At 37.0% G+C, this 20,814-nt stretch overlaps 1 protein-coding gene across 3 annotated transcripts in view; it reads left to right on the plus strand.

The window, feature by feature from the left end:
• Positions 1-20,814, plus strand: part of grid2 (glutamate ionotropic receptor delta type subunit 2) — a 452,662-nt gene that overhangs the window by 426,602 nt on the left and 5,246 nt on the right. For 2 of the 3 annotated variants that reach the window (XM_023343824.1, XM_023343825.1), the window contains exon 15: positions 11,077-11,317. In XM_023343824.1, the coding sequence (XP_023199592.1) occupies positions 11,077-11,317 (241 nt within the window). Of the gene's footprint in view, positions 1-11,076; positions 11,318-20,308; positions 20,393-20,814 lie in introns of all 3 variants that reach the window. The other variant, XR_002753592.1, reaches the window with a different exon arrangement.

Below are 20,814 nucleotides of genomic sequence, written 5' to 3' on the forward strand. Positions count from 1 at the left end.
TTTGAAATTTTATGACTTTTACTAAATTGACCCCATCATTAGAAAAAGTGATACTTTGTTTTTGTTTATATTGCCATGTGGGCTGTTCACCACTAGGGTACAAAGATTATCTTATGGGTCATTTTTGACCCATACATTATAAAAACATTTAAGCACCAGAAAAAAGTTCAAAGGCCACACACAAACTCTAATACACACCATCCCACCTTCACACCTTTTGTTCCCTTTCAGTATAATTAATTTAGAAGTAATAACTTCACATTTATATAATTACAATAATAAATCTTTACTATGTAAAAGAAAACTGCTACAAACACTTGCTTTGTGGTAAAACAAAAAAAGGGTGTAATACTGTTCGTCTTTTTGTATTGTATAACAAATATATATGATAAAATATGAATTAAACTGAGTTGAATTGATAAATAACATTGTTTCATCATGCAAAATAGATTTTGGATTTAAAATCCAATTAATTTGCTTTATGTTGGGGCTTTTGTTAGGGTGGGTCATCTTTGACACGTAGGGCAAGAGAAGTAAACAGAATGTTAGGATCGAACGAGGGTTAATACTCAGGGTATTATTGCACTTACCCATATTTCAGGGTTTTTCCCTGACAAGCATGTTTGTGCAATGTTCTTGAGGTAAAGCCTGACCTTACTAATAATCAGTATGTCCCTCTAACCTATACAAAGTATTTGAAATGCTAACAGTCATGCTTTCACCTTGAAAAAAGCCTGTCAGAGTTAGCATTTATCCATATATTTCAGTGCTCATTTCAGTCACACTCCCCGACACAAACTCATCTGACCCAGCTCTCATCAGGAGTTTCAAAACTTTTTATACTTTATTATAAGAACATTATTTTCTCCATCGTGTTTTCCTGAAGGACTAACTCGAGTGATGCAGCCTGAGAATGCTGATGCTGCCAGCTTTTTGTTGAGCGAGTAAGTGAGCTGTCAACCCGGTGTTGTTCTCATTTAAGGAGCTGACAGTCAGAGGCCGTCTCAGCACGAGAAACCCATTTTAGCATAACACCTCTGTCTCTCATTCCCTTCTTCACTCCTTCTCTTCTTATTTTATTTGACATTCTTCCTCTGGACACTCATCATATCCATTGTCTTTCCTTCTTTCTTTACACTTGCCAGCTATCTTCCTCTATCCAGTCTCCTCTAATCTCTCCTCTTACCTTCCACATCTGTGTGTTTGTTGTCAGCCATCCATTCAGCCTTAACACACTGCAGAAGTCCCTTGCTCAAAACTCTCTACTGTTTTTCAATTCACTTAGCTTCTCCCTCTATCGTGTTCTCTTTCCATCTATCTTCTATTGACAAATTCAACTGTTCATTTTCTCTAATAGACTTTTTGCTGCCAAGATTGCAGGGAAATAACATTTGTATAACTGTTAGACAGACAATTCTCTGTTCTTCAGATGCCTTGACACCTTTTACAGAAAACACTTCAGTTCATTTTGCCATTTCTAATTCACATTCTGCCTAATCATCTAAGTCACTGTGTACTGTAATTTATCTTGCTACAGTTGCTATAAGACTTTAAGTAAAAAGAAGCTTGGGATATCACCTTCATTTATGGTGGGCTACTGATGAGCCTCGGGGAAGAATGCAGAATCAACACAATATCTGGAGTTATGGTGCATTTAAAGAGCTATATGTGAGATTTTTACTGTCCTGTAGCAGAAAATAGCCCCAATATATCGAGAGGTTGAAAGCGAAGCTGATCGATACCAGTGACTCAACAATCTGTTTGCCAGGTGCTGAGATAACCGACTTTCAAAACTCACTTTGTTGCTGTAGTCTCTTTTTGCCGCAGCCTTGTCCTGAGACAGAGACTTTCCCCTATACCTCAACAGTGGTGTAGAAACATGATTTTGCTATAGCCTAACAGTCCATTTTCACTCAACCTAGGACATTTGTAACAGCAGGAGCAGCTCTTCGTGAAACAGGCTGGGTGCTAAGTTGTTTTTATATATTGCGCATCTCTGAAAATATTGATTTTGTAGTTGTGTCCTACAGGAGCCTGACTAATTTTTACCAAATAGTAATACGTATCTAAAGACTGATATTAAATATTAATAAAATCCATTTCGCTTATCTGAGCAGGCTCATGCACAGGCCATCTCCAGGGTTCATTGGGTGGCAGTAAGGGTACGCCCTGGAAAAGCATCCAGGGCGTACATAATAGAACATAACAGAACAACACAGACACACACACAGGACTTGCACATGACATGCAGAACGACTATGCACTGACACACTAATACCTAAGGGCAATTTAGACCAACTGACCTAACATGTATGGTTTAGGACTGTGGGAGGAAGCTGGGCACCCTTTAAGAACTCACTCACGGATGGGGACAACATACAAAACTCCTTTCAGAAAGGCCCTGGCCTGGATTTGAATCCTGGACCCTTTGGCTGCTTGGCAGTAGTGCTAACAACTGCATCACCATGAAGCTCATTAATAAAATTATCATAAAGTGACACGCTATTTAAAAAAAAACATTGCTCTGAAATCAGGAAGTCAAAGAACAGAAATATCCTTTATTGTCCCACAGGGGGACATATAGGGTGTTCCATCAGCAGATTAAAAGTAAATGTAAGCATGCACATTCAAAATAGTTTAAAAAAACTAAACAAAACAACAACAACAAAAAAGACTGTATGGTAAGGGCAAATTCACAATATAAGAAAAAAATGTATAGATATAAAAAAAGTATACCCAGATGAAAAGAAATATCCAACTGAGTAGAATAACTTTAAAAGGATTAGCTTTTAAATCCTTTTAAAAGGATTTAAAAGCTTTAAAATATTCTTGTTATAATATTCAATAACAAGAATATTATCAATATTAAATGTCTGTCAAACTTAAAAATAAGACACCTACAGTGCAAATTAACAAAGCTTTAAACTCAGTCCTTTTATACACTTAAGATGACAAAATCATTTCCTCTTTAAATTGGACAATATGTTTTTTGTTTTATTTTGTATCACATATGCTAAACCTATTAAAACTGTTGTGCACTAACTGCTGTTAAATGTACAATGATTACCATGAATGTTGCAATATAAATGTGTGTTTGTGTGTAGGCGTGTGTGGAGATGTATTTGGAGATAGGTGTGAAACAAAATGAAAGACAAAAGCACTGGAACATGAAACATAGAAATGTTTCAACACACATGGTGCTGAAGACTGAAGAACAGGATTATTTATCACTTTTGAGGGCCACCCATAAAAAATATTATGTTTATTTGTGTGCTTGATGTGCCAGGTTAAACAAGAGGGTTAATTGACTTGTGGTAACCACAAATTATAGCTGTAAAAAGAAAATTAAAGATAATTTACAACTAATTTTAATAAATCAAAGCAATGTTGTGTGTGAGAACTTAAAACTTTTTGAGATGAGGAGAAGAAGGGTAGTGCATGAAAGATAGATTTTTAGGTTTTCCTCTTGAACCTTAGTCTTTTCGGACGGACAGATGATGTCCTTTTAAAGGTGATGCCAGTTATAATAATACCAAGCCATCCAGTTGTATCTTCCCTGAAATAGAACAAAAACATAAATGGCTTCTTCTGTAAATATTTGTTCACAATTTATATGTAGTTATCTGTTTTTTGTGATTGTGTAGCACAATGTCTTTCTCCATCTGTGAAGCTTGTCTTTCTATATCCGTCTTAAACCAGTTTCCTTTTCATTCAGGCTTTTTTTCTTCTTCTTTCCAGCCTAGTGCCCCTTAGTTCTCTATGCAAATCACTGTGATGTTTCCTTTTGCTGGTTCGAAATGACTAATAACGTGTGATCATCCCACCATCAAGGCTGGAGCCACAGCGTTGCCATGGTAACATCCAGTCTAAACGCAATAACGGCTACTGCGGAGAGAATGTTGAGACAGCAATAGAGTGTGTAGACACACAAGAGCACACACCTTCACAACCCGCCTTAACACATGAGTAACCCATGCTCATTTGCTTTAACGACCAGTGGGAGACTTGTCCTTTATATCTCCAAAGGGAAATGCAACCATCTTAAAACAAGATAAGTCATTACACATGCACACCTTCACCAGACCAGCTGTTTTATAGACATAGGTATATGTAACATCCATGGTTGCATACAATGTTCATGTTTCTTTACAAATGGACATACACTGGTGTTTACCTGTATAGCTATTCACATATAAGACAGATGTTACACAGAAAAAGACTTGAGACTTTAAGACATCTTATACTGACACTATAGCATGCACTTTGCTTTACAATATAAGACAATGACTCTTAACCCATTCTTAATGGCATACATTTTAGTCTATTAGAAAGCATTTAATTTGCTGCTAATGTAAATCTGATATTTTTGCTACCTCTTGTACTTTAAGAGCATGACTGATTTTTTTGTCTGAAATGTTGCTAAATATAGCAAGAAAGTCACTGAGTTGGCACCAATGGGTTAACCATTGTTAACTGCAAACCTCTCTCACGGCAGAGTAAAAGAGGACAGTGGTTGATTTTTAGATCGTTGCTGAAGTAGATAAGATTGGTGGCTAAGATCATCTTCACATGTAAATATTGGCTAATCATCGATCTTCCAAAATTAAGGAAATCAGGGTCGATTTATTGGTGTGCCCTCAATTTTCACAAAGCTCCTCCTTGGAGTGGGTTGTGTTGGAAAGGAGCAGGAGCTTCTTAAAGAGGCAGAGGCCAATCTCGAGGTGTGAAATTGTGAAGTCAAAATTTCTTTCAAGTTATGTGTGACACATACAGCATTGTTATAACAACTGAGAACAACATAATTACTTTATTGCGGTATAAAATGGTGCTAATTAAATAGCAGAAATTTGCAAAGGAAAAATAGAACAAGAAGCAGAATTAAGACAAGTACATTAAAAGATATTAAAGGGAAAAGATGGCAGAGAAAATAAGAAAATAAAATATATGTTTTAGTTGAACATGAACCTCAATAAACAGTGTAAAATGGGGCAGTTAGACTAATGTACAAAGCTGGTGAGAGATCTTTAGACCGTTTAAATAATGACTTGTGACTTTTTTGCTTTTTTTTTTTAGTTTTCGTGGTTTCCACTTTTTCCCATTGTTTTTACTATGGAGGATAAATTTGGTCTTAATCTTTCTCATAAGCATTTAAAGGTAATCCTGGCTTTCACATTTGTTGTTGTCTGTTTACCTGTCACAGTTTTTCATGCCTGTGTGGGGAAGGATTTTTTGTTTGTTTTTTGAGAGAAGATGGGGTTCTTTGCTGAGACAGCGACAACCAAATTAGAGAGCCAGACAGATGGCGTACTGCAGGAACCCTTTGACTCAACCAGTGTTTTTGTCAGGCAGAGCACAGTGGCCTTTCATCCTGCCTGTCAGCCATGGCATAGGGACAAATGGAGAACTGTGGTAGCTGCTTTGGTGTATTAAAAAAAATGAACATCAACATGCTCACTTTCTCTGGTGCACTCACCCACAAAACCCATTTAGCAGTGAAAACTTAGCTATGAGAGAGAAATCTAGACAACAAAGATGTATTTGACAATTGTTTCAATACAGAATTTGCCTTAAATAATAAGTATTAATGTTAATGTTAAGTAATTCATTTTCTAAATTGTAAGTACTCAATTTGTCAGTTCCAGAAATTATATTCCAACTTAAAAGGCCTGCCCTGCTTTTCTGGGAGTGTCGGGGAATACTGGAGATCTCCGGACAGTTTTTTTTTTTTTTTTTGCACATATACGAAATATTTACGGAAATATAGATAAAGATTTAATGCCATTGAGCACAACTTTTATACATTTAACTGCATTGTCCATTGGGTTTATAGAAGAAACCTTTTTTAATGTATGAACTGTATAATATAATATGTTCCTTTTAACACCAGACTTGGCGTTCTAAATGAAAAAATTCTGATTAAATGTATCACAATAAGAAACATGTCATAATGGGGAAAAAGCAACAATGTGTCTCAACTCAAGACTGTTACCATCATATTGTTGCAAAACACACTTATGGATTTGATTACAGACATACTGTATATGTTCCACTAAGCTCCTTTGGAATCATAATCCAGGAGTAGGAAGAATTTATATATTTATAGTAATTTCCCAATAGCCCAGCCACAATTAGGTACTCTTCACAAGATTTGTGACAATGAAGTCAAACTAATAACAATAAAATTTCTCTGATGGCCGAGGAACATTCAGAGAGGTTTTAGAAAGACCATGAGGTAACTGGTACACAAGTTCATTTGCTTTATCCTTTATAAAGCAAATAAAATAAATAAAGCAAAAATCCACTATAGTCTCTACACACTGTAGGACTCCACTGCTGAAGGAATAGTATGTTAATATAGTCTGGTTGGATGAGATTAAAACTGAGGTTTGTCTTTGCACACATCATATTTGAAGGACAAATGGCATCACAACAACTGTGATTTTTGGATGTATGAATGTCATGGTAAAGATCAGATTGTAACCAATATGTTACTGACCACCTTCAATTAGCTGAAAGGAGAATGGGGGAGAAATGCACCTGGCAGGACAGCACATTTTGATATTATGAAGTGTAGAGCTTTAAACACCAGTCACTTTTCTCATTATTGTCCTCTTTGTTTTTCTGTAAATCAGTGAGCAGGATAACACCAGTGAGACAAATGTAAAAGGATCTAATATGTGTGTGAGCAGCTATGTTCTTGTCAGTGTATGTAAGTGTTCTGGTTTGATTCAAGAGCCCATCGGGGAAGCAGCCTTTGCATAACTCTGATAGACCAATTAGTGCAGAATGATAGATGATGAGCTGCACTGGCAGACAGGGTCGTAATAGAGGGCTGAGTGGAGGCACTCTGTCCTGAATCTCAGATCTGTTCTGCTATGTCCTCTCTCAAAAACGTTAATGATACATGAAGCTTTAGACACACCCAAATAGTTCCACCAGGGATGGAATCTGTATTTGGAATGCCTGCTTCGCAACTCGTATCTATCTCATCTAACTCGCTCCTGTTTGTGGTTTAGGTTGACATCCTTTTGATCTGTCTTTTATGAGTTGTAGATTAAACTCGTAGCCCTTCAAAATCATATAGATTTTCCTGTACGGTGACGATATGCTTCAGCACTTGAAAACATTGCCATTTTTAATAATGACTGATGTTTTTTTTCCTGCAAATGTCAAAAGTGAACTTTTTTTACAGAGTCTAGCTTCAGTCATTGACTACTCGCATATTAAAAGGTTATAACAATATTCAGAAATTTTAAAGTGCACGAAACATGAATCGGCTGCTGTTTGTGTCACACAAAATCTTTTTGCCGTGACAATCTGTTTTCAAATGAACAGTCAGCTTATGAGTAGATATAATGGGCAGCTCCCCAAAACATGCAGTTGTGCTCTTATTTTGACAGAAAAAAGAAAAAACTTGTCTGGACTTTTTTAGAAGATGGATAAATTACATGCAAGAAATCATAAAACATTTTGACAAAACCTTGGATGTCTTCTTTTTAGGTGGGATTCTTTGTGTTCCATCTCATTAAAGTGCATGTAATATGTCTTTCTGTGAAGCTGCTTGTCAGAGCACAGGGTTGTTTGTGTGTGTAAAGCATCTGTTGCCAGACTGACAGATAAAAAGGTCAGAACTGTGTAAAAGCCCGATGTTGCTTTGAGGGAAAAGTAATCGTGTTTGAACTCGCATGAATTTGTCTGTAATCTCTCTGTGATACTCTCACTAGAAACAAATTGGCAAGGGTGTATGCTGTATTTTAGAGAGCAGGTTAGCTGTGTGGCGCTGAAACATACAGACAGGGTATTTTTAATTTTTTTTCAGATTAAACTGAAATATGCTAATATTTTAAACACTCTAATAAGGCAGAAGTATGATAAGAAGATGCAAAAACCTCATGAGTTGTTTTTTTGTAATAGTAGTAGTAGATGTGTGTACTATTCTCAGACAGAAACAAACTACTCTCAACAACCCACGAACAAGCTTCTGATGAAAAGAATTTAGAACTTTAAAGGTAATGGATTTTATGCATTCAAAAAATGGAAATGTCCACACATTTCCATACACATATCTAGCTATAAAGACATCCACTTGTCCAAAAGTTTGGAATAGTAAGTTTTATTAATCCTGAAGTGATGTTTTTTTTTCTTTTTTCTTCTATTCATAAAAGTCTTATTGGTTATTGATTTGGAAATAATTTCTGTTTTTATCTAATGGTTTACTTTAACGTTTGGTTTTCAGTTTTTCTAAATTGCATTATCAAAGACATTTAAACTCTGCACATCCACAGAGAGCAACAACACCCACAGAGGCCATCAGATGTATTATATCCTCCAAAACCACTCAAAAGATCAAACGAAACCCACTAAGGGAATCCAAGTCTCTTATCTCAGTAAAGGTCAGTGTTCACGGCTCCACTGTCTGAAAGACATGGGCAATAATGTCATCCATGGGAGAGGTGTGTGGTGAAAGTCGCTGCTAACCCAGAAAGATATTGAGGTTCCTCTGAGTCTGAGAACAACACATCTTTATGACTCTCAATCCTTTGGAGAATACCAGTATCAATTCATGATATGAAAGCTAAACTGTAGAAGACAAGGGTGTACCCAGAGTGAGTCTGATATAAATCAAGTTTTATATCAGTCAAAAATGACACCAGAATTCCTGATGCTAGGTTCTGCTGCTGCTTTAAAGTCAGAGTAGTTTGGCTCAACTACGACGAAATCAGGACACAAATCAGCTTTTTAAGCATATTATATTCAAACATTTTGAGAACACCTGTGTCTTCATCATCGTCATCGCCTTTTCACACTGACTGTGTTAAGAATTTGCACAATGAAAGCTGAAAATTGATCAGTAAGCTCCAGTCTAATCATGTCTCCGAAGCTCGGTGATCTTCACCTGTTAAGCACTCGATTCAGGACTGTCTTCTAGAAGACGCTCAGAAAATCATGGTTTCGATCCAAGCCAGTAGTTTGGGAAATAAAGCTGAAAGATAGTTTGAGCAAAGTGATTTTCCCAGGCATAAGAGTAACTCCACCTCGATAGACAAAATTTTGCTTTTGAGCTTTGGCAAAGTTATCAACTGGAGAAGCTGTTGTGCTTACAATGATGCATCATCTTGACTGTACCAAAGTTTGCAATAAGATAATTGCTCTACACTGATATCAGACAGCATTTTCTTCAGAAGTTCAATTACCTTGTTTGCTTAAAGAAATATATATATATATATATATATATATATATATATATATATATATATTTTTTTTTTTTTTTTTTTTTTTTTTGTTGTAAGAACTACTTTAAAGATATACTTTAAAGGCTTTTCATTTTAATCTGATGTGTAGAAAGACTTATGAACTTTGGGAGTAGTTGGTTTCTGTTTTGTGCAATTGTCTGCATTTTTCTTTTGTTGTTTTTACATAAACTGAAACCTAGTCTAATCTTAATGTTATATGCTAATATACTGTACATCTATCTACTTTATTAAGAGCAACAAAGAAAACACAAGGCAGATAATCATGCATGCACACACTCTCACCCAAACTTGCTAATTGAACTTAGCATGCATATATTTGTCTGTGGGAGAACATGCAGTCCTGTGATGGTCTGTCCAGGACGTTACCAGTCTCTCATCTGCTGGAAATATGTATAATCCCCCCATGGATATGTGTGGATGTAGGTGTGGGGGGGTGGGTAGGTGGATGGATGGATGGAGGAAGGGAGGAAGGAAGAGTGGGAAAGATGGATGGATGTCTGACTGACCCTCTGTTCCAGTATCTTAACAGCTTTAACAGCTTTACAATATACTTTCTATTGACTTTATCTTTATTACTGACGATGCAGATCACTCTGGCTTTGCATCTGGGAATCTTAAATAAAAAGATCATAAACACACCTCTAAGTTAATCTACTCAAAACTCAAGCAAAAGACAATCAACATTATGATGAATTTTCAGTTTTAATCATGTTGTTCCCCACACAGAAAAGCTTATGAAGTGATAAAATTACATTTCTGAATGAGACAGTTTTGATTCTAAAGTGGCAGGTTGAGTCTGATTCATCTCAAAACGATCCATGTTTTTCAAGTTGTTGTGAATAAATGAGTTGGCTGCAGGCTTTGTTTGCATTTGCTGATTTTCCGTGTACTTTGCATAAGCTAAAAAACAAACTAAAGAGCACAGATCTGTTTTTTTTCTTTTTGTCACTGCAACTAAAGGAGGAATGTGCTCCCAGGAAGTTTTGCGAATCATTGATGAGAACATGGAAGAATCCTTATTAGGTTTGCTTGGACATTTATGCAATCAGGTTCGTGACTTCATGTCTTAGAGTGTGTCTCCCTTTGTGCATTAACAGCCAGTGTGCTGGCTCACTTGCTCACGCTGGATTATAGCCGTCTGTATTATTATGAATGCGTCTGTGAGGGCATTATATTCTTCTTTCCTCATTTTATGCGTTCCTTTTTTTCATGTACCACTCTCCGCTTCATGTCAGATCTCCTATTAAATATAAGCTGTTCTGAGAGTGTCTACATCTGCAGCTCTCCTGCAAACCAAAACGAACAACCCAGTTAAATAATAAACTGAAGGCTAGCAGAGGGACCCCATCAACCTCTGAGCTGTATCCTCTCTGAAGCCATCAATCGTGTGACTAAAGCTAAGCTGCATAATGACATTGTGGCAGCGTACTTGTGCTGTGCTGCAAAACATATTAATGTTAGCCATAATGAGTTTGACAGCCCAATATGGGTATTGGGGGGATCCTGGGGAATTTCAGCTGTTCAACACTGCCATCAAATGGTGGAGAGGAGTTACAACAGCTGCAGTGTTGGGTGTTGTGCAGATGATTCATGCAGATAAGTTATTTTCCCTGGCTGTTTTTGCCACTCTAATCATAAAAATGCAGCTCAAGTGTCATCAATTACTTGATTATTTTTAATCTGAATTCTACTGCTTGCTTATTCACTTCTATGCATTGTATTTGTTTCAATAGAAATCTGATGTTTTCTTTCAACATGGGCTTGTTTTTTAGTCTCTATTGGTTCTCTTCATATACACTTCCATTTCTTCCCTGCCTCCTAGAATCTTGGAACTCCAACAGAATGGCGACATGGACATCCTGAAACTCAAGTGGTGGCCCAAAGATAGCCCGTGTGACCTCTACAGCTCAGACCAGACGCGGCAGCGTGGCAACGCGCTCGACATCCACAGCTTTGCCGGAGTTTTCTGCGTCCTGGCAGCTGGCGTGGTTCTCTCCTGCCTCATTGCTATGGTGGAAAGCTGGTGGTCACGACGGAAGGGATCTAGAGTTCCCTCCAAGGAGGTATGGGAGAGAATAACCTTAAAACGGAATGATTCTGTAGTCAAAGGGATACTTCAAATCATTTGGTATAATAGGCTTGCCAAAAAAGAAGTCATAAAGATTGAATCTGATGAAAGCGCAATGTTTTTTCATTGGGATGGCATGTCATTGATCAATACAAATAATTGTGAAATTCAAGAAAAGCATACATGTGTCTTATTTAATATCTGAGTAGAGCTGCTCTATGAAGGCCGTGGAGCTTTATTAGAGAACTTTTAGTGAACAAACGGCATCTTGAAGACCAAGGATCTCACCAGGAAGGGGCTAGAAGAAAAGTGTGGAGGAGTTTAGAGTATCACCTGAGAAATATAAATATATGGCATAGCTGCAAATCAATGTTTGCAGACGCTCTACATCTAACCAGTGTCAGCCTGACTTATTTTGCAAAGAAGAATGGCAAAGGTTTTAGTCTCTAGATATGCAAAATTAGTGAAGACACTCTGCAAAAATACTGCAGCTATATTTGCAGGGAAAAGTGGTTTTATAAATGCCTTCCATGCTTTTAATTTTTGTTTGAATGACATCTGGTAAACTGTGAATTTTTCCTTCTGTTTTACAGCTATTTATGTTGATATATCACATAAAGTCACAGTTAAACACACTGCAAAACAAAATTGCTATATGACAGAAGAACAACTTCAAAGTGTGGACACATTTTTTGAAGACTCCAGGGAATACAAAAGAGATATTGGTCACAAGAAAATTTGAAAGTGATGGGGAGAATAGATGAGTGGATAATTTCCAGCTTTTTATAAGCAACTACTGTAATTGTTGATCTTCCATGAGGTAAAACACAAAAAAACATTAAGAATTTTTTAAAGATATCTTCAGCCTTCCTTCTCCTGAGCTAATTTTTTTGAGAAATAACAATACACATCAATTCCCTCCAAGCTCTATATTTGCTCTTCGTTGACATGTTAAAGGCTGATCTCATGTACTTGTGGAAACAAAGTGAGAAGATTAAGTTCACCTTCCAAAACAATCCCCCATCTTGTTGAGACAGTCAGTTCAGAGAGGGTGCTGTCATGTTATTAATTTTAATTGTTTTTTCATTAGAGTTACCATTAAATTATCAAAGTTATTAACCGAAGGGACTCTCTCTGCCAAAAACTAATATGGGTTTAAGTGAATTAAGCGACAAATTTAACTGAACCTAATTAGAAAAGGAATTCATTTTTTAAGTTACGCATTTCCCCTTTTTTAATTCTCATTACATCACTATCTGGCAATGATTTGTCAAAGCAAATATCTAGCACAGTATATGAGACAATTATATTCATCATGCCACATCTAAATTTTTTTCCCACTGATTATTTAACATCTCTAAATTGAGCATTGAGGGTCATTATTTTCAGCTGACAGTTTTAAATCATCATCGTTTATCTCCCAGTTTTTCAACATCAAGTTACAGTAAGTAGTTTCTTGCAAAATACCACCTCTTTCAGAGTTTAATTAGTTGTGTTGTTAATGTGTTGACTAATCTGAAGCGATGCGAGTACAAACAAATTAATCAACCCTCTATTTGTTACACGCAGTCAGTGTTGTATGAGAATAGCGGATGCGGGCAACTTTAAAAGTAGAATACAAAGCAGCCTGAGGGCCTGTTGGAGTGCAGCGGAACATAGCAAGAGTCAAAACTACTGAGTCACTGTGTTAAACATAGATGTCTATATCAACGTCTGTCCCTCCCAAAATAAGCAGCATCATTCCGTTGTCGTAAATTAGCAGCTGCACCACGTGAAATATCTAATCAGGCTATGTACTGATGATCACCTCAGCAGAGACGTCATTTGAAGCAATCAAAATAACTCCGGTTACATCTTCCTCTGGTAGGAAGCCTTGTGTCCGCTGTGATGCAGTAGCTGTATTAGCTGCATCATTCTGTCATAGGTGATATTTTCAGTAAGAAAGCCAAATAGTTGCATATTGAGTTGCTCTTCTTTAGGTCGTACCAGCACAAGCCTGAACCCTTTTCATCAGTTTTTTAAATTATTTTTTTAAGTTTGTCTTCTAAGTTTGTCCTTATTTGAACCAGAGAGAAAAAAAAAATCTAAAAGCCACTTAAACCTGCCCCCATTCATCCTCTAACACCAACTACTTTTATTTACCCCCCAGGCCCGCTGCTATGTTTACCAAAACACAGAGGGCGAAAACGGGTTCATGTTAATAACTTTAATCAAAACTTCAAAATTGCACAAAAGTGGTACAGATTTGATATGCACAGCATGCCAGCGAGAGACTCAAAGGAATGTAATTATGTATGAAATAATATTTTCACTTCTGGTTTAGAGTTAATCATTTATGTGACTGCAACAAATTGGACCAGTACATGAAGCAGCACAGATTAATTTTTTGTGGAAAATGTTTTTGCCATCAGGTGAATTACTTCCGCTTCAAACAATTGCTTTTTCCCCTCGTAGGAAGCAGTTTGATAAAGGCAGGTCAAGGTTAAATTGAGGATAATGGCTTAAGAGAATTAATGAGGAAGCGTTTCCTCCCTATTTATTTAACTGCTGGTGCTAATTCCAACAGCACTGTCAATCAGAGAGAATGGGTTCTGAATGGTCTAACAACTTTTATTACTGATTTTGAGGTTTAAAGAGGGTAAATATTCATTATCACACACACATCATTTTTAATAGTCTCTTTTTGATCTTATCTTCTAATAACAAGTACTAAAAATATGCTCCATCTAATCTTTGTTGGTTTTTTTTGGTGATTGTAAGTGACATGGACATTAATTTAGAAAAATTACACAAAGATGAGAGATGGAAATTGCGACTTTGCTGAGGATGATTTAACGACCGATCAGGTTACTTTTCATTATAAAAGACCAATAACCCCAGTCATCTGGAAAGTAATTTAGGAGAAAGTTTCAGCAGGAAAACTCTATTATCCTTTCGTTACAAATGATTAAATAAGTGGGGTCCAGTAAATCATAAAAAACATTGCAGGATGACTTTACTGCAGCTTCTGAAATGTAGGTGAATCCTTCTGTGATTTTTGCTGTTGAGACTAAAGCAGCCCTTTGACGTTAAGTGCACAAATACACAGCAAGCTGAAATTGCATTTGCTTGCTGTTACCACCGAATGTTAGGTTTGTGATTGGAATGATACATTTTATATGATCACTTTAGTGGACACAGGACTCTTTGACAAATCATGTGGAAGTTTTTCTTCTTCCTTCCATATTGCAGTCTAAGGAATAATCTGCTTCTGTGTGGAAAGGATTAGAAACTTGGATATCTTTATTAAATGTCCTTGGGGTTGTTTGACTATTAATCTATTTAAAAATCTATTTAATTTGCAGTACGTGTGGATTTTAAATGTTGGCTTTTATTCCAGCAACATACACACTGAATAGCTATACATACCCATCATTTAGATTGAGGCCTTTTATTACATAGAACAAAAGACATGTTAAGAAAAAGTAAATTTTTCTAAACTAACTGATAGCATAACTATTAGTACCCGCATATTCAAAATTTTATACAATAAAACAGCGCTTAGTTCCTGGTATAACATCTTACAAGGTTGGAGCATCTACAGAGAACGATATTTGACTATTTCTTTCTGTATGATCATTCTAGACAGTTCAGACTCCTGAGTTCTCTCTTAAGTTTTTTTTCTTCAGCTCATCCAAAAGCTTTTCCATCAAAATTAAATGTGGAGACTTGAGGTGGACATGAAAGAAGATTGATTTGGTGTCTGTTGAACTATTTCTGTGTTCATTTCCACATGTTCACTATCCTGTTGAATAATAACCTAAATTCAGTTTTCAGGTGAGATCCACAAGCTTTTTATTTAATTTCTCCTGATGGTAATTCTTCTTGTTTGAGCTCCTGCGGCCTTGAACTCTAACAAAGTTTTCCAAGGTTTTGGAAGAAAACCTATCCGACGCTATCAAAGCTCCTCCACTATGCTTAACAGTGAGTGTGAGATGATTTCCACATGCCTTCATTTTACAGCAGACCCTACTCTTATCTGGTCAAGTATCTGGTGCTTGACCTTTAATTGTCTTGCTCCTAACTATTTGTTTAGTCAGTTTTAACCTTTTCTTCGGTGTTGTAACTTGACAACCTGCAGTAAAATTATTATTTCTTGTACATCTTTGCCAAAAGACAGCTACAATGTATCTGTTTTCCACAGATTCTCCTAGTGGTTAACTTTAGTGTTTAGCTAACCTTAATTCTACTTATACATATTGATGGATATGGTAGTTCAATGTTTGTAAAAGAAGAAAAAAGGTCAGTATTTTACATTGCGTCATATGCAGCTCTAATATACAACTGCCTGCCATCATCTTTTTGTTTGCAGTTTTTTTTTTTTTCCCTTCACGCATAAATACACCATATACCCCCTACCTGCAGCCCCCTGCTCTGTTTACAGCTTTAATCTGTCATTCAGACCAGTAGTCGTGTCTGCCACTGAGCAGGAACAAAGACACCAAACCTTCGCTTGAACCCAAAGTCATGTTAAGCACAGTGTGGCTCGACTTCAACACAAACAAACACACCCGCCCCCTGCTATCTTCATTAACCAGGAAGAGCAGCCAGCAGAATCAACCCCAGACTGAGCGCGGGGAGTGGGGCCTCGTCAGTGAATGGAAGGGACAGCAGGGATTTAAATGGTGCTAGTCTTTGATTCTTTTTGTAGTTCTTGTTCAAGGTTTTGCACATCAAGGTAGCAGGCAGTTAAGGAGAGGAAAATCACTGATATTGATTTGGGAGCTACACGTAGATATATTTCCTATTTTAGAATTCCACATGCATCCCCATCCATGAAATTAGGACATATATATACATATGTAAGAAATTAACAAATATGCTTTTTTTAATCCAGTTTTATAAATGCTCCCCTTTGTGCTCCCATGGTAAAAATTACATTGGCTCAGTCAGTGGTTGTTTTTGATGACCGACCCGTGACATATACCCTCCACCCTACCACAGCTCTGACCTATCGACTGATGTTGGCACACACAGCGGTTTCCTGAGAGCAACCACCGAGCCAGAAGGGCTCGTCGCATGATTAAACTAGATCTAAAAACCTGTCCCACCTCCGCTTTGCCCACATGGGAACCATCCAGGCTGCAACAACCAGAGTAGCATTCAGAAAATCCACAATCCAACAAGCACAGACACTTCATGCAGTGAAATTTGAGCTCCTCTCGCAAAGTCTCTGTTTCCACAGGCTGCACAACTGCTGTGAACATTTGTCACGACAGAGTGAGTAACATGAAATGCTTTGTGAAGATGCCACAACTGTACACCATGAGCATTACTATATCATTATAGCTCGCTGACGGGGTTTATTTATGTATGTTCTCGGCATTTTAAAAAAGTATGTTTTTAATTCAATTCAATTCAAAACTACTTTATTGATCCCAAAGGAAAATTAAATGTTGTTGTAACTCATTTAATTAAAAAGTGATTGTTTCAGTGCAAGAGATACTTTATCTAGTCAAAGCCTGAAAACCTGAAATTCTATCACTCATCTGAGTAAAGCAAGTTTAGGAGAATTCCCTTTGTGAAAATATTTTTACTTTGACTACAATTTTATTGTTTCATGCCAAGTTTCCATACTTCCTTGAACTTTTGCACATATTCCTATGTTACAAGCAGTATAGCCAATGTATTGTGGGGATTTTTTGTGCAATAGGGCAACATACAATAGTGAATAACTGTGTCGTTTTATACAAATAAAAATCTGAAGTGTGGCGCACACTTGTATTCAGCCCCATTATCTGACTCAAACAGCTGATTGCATATCCTGGCTATGCTTTTCAGAACTTTATTTGCCCAAAATATTGAAAACCATGCATAATTTTATGAGATCCATTAAAGTTTCGAATTCAGGTTATAAATATTTTTGCTGTATAAAACTGCTGATTCATATCGAATAGCAGTGGGAATGTACTACCTTGTGCTCAAATCACCATCTGTGCAAATTATTTCAGATGTGTAACCAGCTGCAATGATAGTCGATGGGAGCATAAAAGGAGCCAGTCAAATGGGACCAGTCGAATACGTCCTGGCTCAAAGATGGGGGTTGAGGCAGATCTAAATCAGCTTCAAAGCAACTAATTAGATAAATTGTATATGCAGTAATTTATTAACTGCATTAAATCTCTGACTCTGTATGCAATTTGACTTTAGTCAGGGCCGGAAGAGTAGGTCTGGTTTAAAGTCATCTTGCTTCCAAAAGGTAATAATGTAAAGGAAACCATAAAGCGTGTAATTAACTTACCAGATGCTTTCCTCTCTGTCAGTTCAAATAGAGGACTAGATGTCACTCACAGCACTGTCTCTGCAAATGCTGAAACCACTTAAGATCACTGCACTGAGCCAAGAGCATATGGCTCTCTGTGTGGTTTTACAAGCTTTGAATAAAATAGGAAGGCTGTCAACCTGGAGTTTATGCACTGGCTCTAGAAAACTTGGCTTAATATGATGCACAAGCACCTGAAAGATGTACTTGGAGCTCAAGCTTGGCATGATGACTGCTTTCCGTGCTCAACTCTGTGAGCTACTTCAGCCAGTAAAAAAAGACAACATATTAAGTATTTCGATAAGGAATTTGATGGATCATTCGGTGCTTGCTTGTCCGCAAGTTTGTTTTGGGTTTTTTTTCAGTAAATTCACAATCCTTAAACAAGATGGATAAACTCTGTAAGTAGTTTTGTCAGTATGATTATCAAATGGGTTTCCCCCTACCTTTTGCAGCTGTTGTTTGAACAAAATGTTGGACTGTTTACAAAGAACTGCAATTATGGTGCTAATGATTTCCAATTAGACAGTCAGAGACATATCATTTTCCTCCCTGAAGATGACGGATTCTCAATCTCTGTATCGCCACTCTTAACAGTTACACACACCAGCGAGCTTGCCCTCACACCTGCATGCACATGCATCATTACTGCCAAATATTAAGCCCTCAGACTCCATCATTTCAGGCTTGCACTGGTGTAATAAATGCAAAAAATATCCCATGTCATGGAGCTCATTGTTGGAATCTTTGCTCTCTATTTAGTATTCTTTAAAGCAACTGGCAGATTTCCATTCGTGCCCATCCCTTCTCTTCACCGCCCCAATATAGAATGAGGTTTTATTACTCTTAGTGAACAAAATCCACAGTGTAGGATGAATGTAATTTTACTTTTATTTTGTAGTCAGTGCAAAGAATCATGACTGCATTTATCCATTGGATCATCAGGTCAAATTTATGCTGCCCCATACTCTACATGCTTCCATACATACACGCTTTCTGCATACATAATCCACAAACCTCTGTTTCAGTTCTAATACAAATGAGCTATCTGTGTCTCTGTCTTTGTTCTAACTCTAACTAAATCATGCACATTTTGTTTGTCTGTACATGCCTCTATATTCATGATGTTTGCTACAAGGCTGTGCTACCTGCTTTTAACCTTTAGCGATGTGACAATGTTTATGTCTGTGCTGTGCTTCTGTGTTGTGGAATGGTTGGGCCTGCTTCTTGGCGTGGACAGTTTGCATCAACACTCACAGGACACACACACAGAGTTAGCTAACATGGATACCATTAACAAGGAGTTTAGAGGAATGTTTGAAAAGGGTATTGCACAAAGAAGAAAAAAGGTTATTTGAGCTATTTTAGGATCTTTGAGAAGAAATATGACAACTTTGTACCCTAAATATAATTTCTTCTTTCAGTCTTGGTTTCTTTACTCTGTGCTCCCAAGAAGTCAAGTTTCATATGACCTTCAATTCTTTCAGAGTTTTTCTTTGGCGATTGGCTGCTCATTCACTCACTTTCAAACCTTTACCTGAACATAAACCAAATTGCTTGTTTGTTTACTTGATTAAGTCATTTAATGCTGAGTTGTGATTCATTCTGGTGTTAGTATGACTTTAAAAAAATAAAGCAATGAGCCAGTTACAATAGAAAAGTCTTCAATGATTCACTCTAAAACTGTGTATTTATGCATTTAATCGTATCCTTTCACATGAACACAATAAGTTGCCATCTCTTTTGTTGACTCTGAAAAATACCAAAGAAAAGTTTGTGTTTTTAGAAGATAAAATCGTATTTTGCTGCTAAAACTGGGATTTCCAAAGTTACATTCATCTCTGTTGTTGGGGTTGGGAGCCTCCAATCAATGGGATCCTTAAATAAATGAAAATACAACAGTAAAGCATATTCAAATGTTGCATAGTTGAGAAAACACATGTGTGCAGGACATGTTCTCATGATACAGGGATTAGACTTAATAGTCTTTATAATAAACATAAAATTGAATCACAGTCACACAAGTTACAAAGACCCCCTACTCTTTGGAAGCAAAATATAAAATCTTAAATTTTTACACAGCGTTTATTGATGTCAGACTACTTTTATGAAATCATTTATCTTAAAAGTAATTCACCTTTGATGTGCTGAAAAACATCTGAACTGATTTTAGGTGTGTATTGGAGGGCGCTGTGTGCTAGAGCAGAATGGTTTATTTAACTTTTTATCTTTTGAGATGCTCCTTATACTCTGGATTTTTAGATGATCCTCATCTCATCCTGGGTGGTTGTTTTGCTAACTCCTTGGCCTGTATATTTTTATATATATGTGTGTGTTAAACCAGAGGTTGCTATGAAAGAGTTCTGTTAGTAGACTCTGAAAGATTTTTAAAAATTAAAGTTTATTACTCATTACTTCCAGAACTCTTCCATAATGAAAACATTTGTGGATTTGACCATATCTTATATCTCATATAGTCCATGTAGATTTAGTCTGTGGAGAGCTGGGACTACTTGTGTGCTTTGTTTATTAATTTCAAGTCTTTTATTGATACATGCAAAAGCTAATTCTAACCTTTTAGGACTGGAATAAAAAATGCCAGCTCTTTTCATTCTAACTCTACTGAATGAACTGTGTCACTGTGGCTCAAAGCTCTCATATTGCCTTTTTGTTTTGTTCTTGTAGATAAGTACTCTGTGTTGAGGGGTGTAGCGGGCGAGGGGGAGAGAGAGCAATACAAAATGGCATTTAAACATCTCCCCTTTCCAGGTATATAACGACTGTGTGAATGTCTCTCTTTCTGAGGACACAACACAGAGTGACCTGCTTAAACGTGTGTGCTGACTGACTGCCATGTCTTTCTTCTCGCTCACCCCTTCCCCTTCCACCCATCTGTCTCTCCAATTTACTTCTCTTCCGTCCACCCTGCCATCTTTCAATCTGCCTGATCTTGTCCGTCACTCATCCTTTTCTGTCTTGGCACGGCTGTTGTTGGTCTGCCTGTGTTTTGTACTTTTTTTTTTTGTTTTGTTTGTTTGTTTGTTTGGACTGGTTTTAATCTTCTCACCTCACACACACACGCACACGCACACGCACGCACCCACACATACATGTGAACTCCTACACATTGTATCCTCCTTTCTGTCTGTCCCCTTTCAACCCAAATTTGCTGAAACTTTCCACATTCACCA

This window comes from Xiphophorus maculatus, chromosome 12 (assembly GCF_002775205.1).
Source record: "Xiphophorus maculatus strain JP 163 A chromosome 12, X_maculatus-5.0-male, whole genome shotgun sequence".
NCBI lineage: Eukaryota > Metazoa > Chordata > Actinopteri > Cyprinodontiformes > Poeciliidae > Xiphophorus > Xiphophorus maculatus.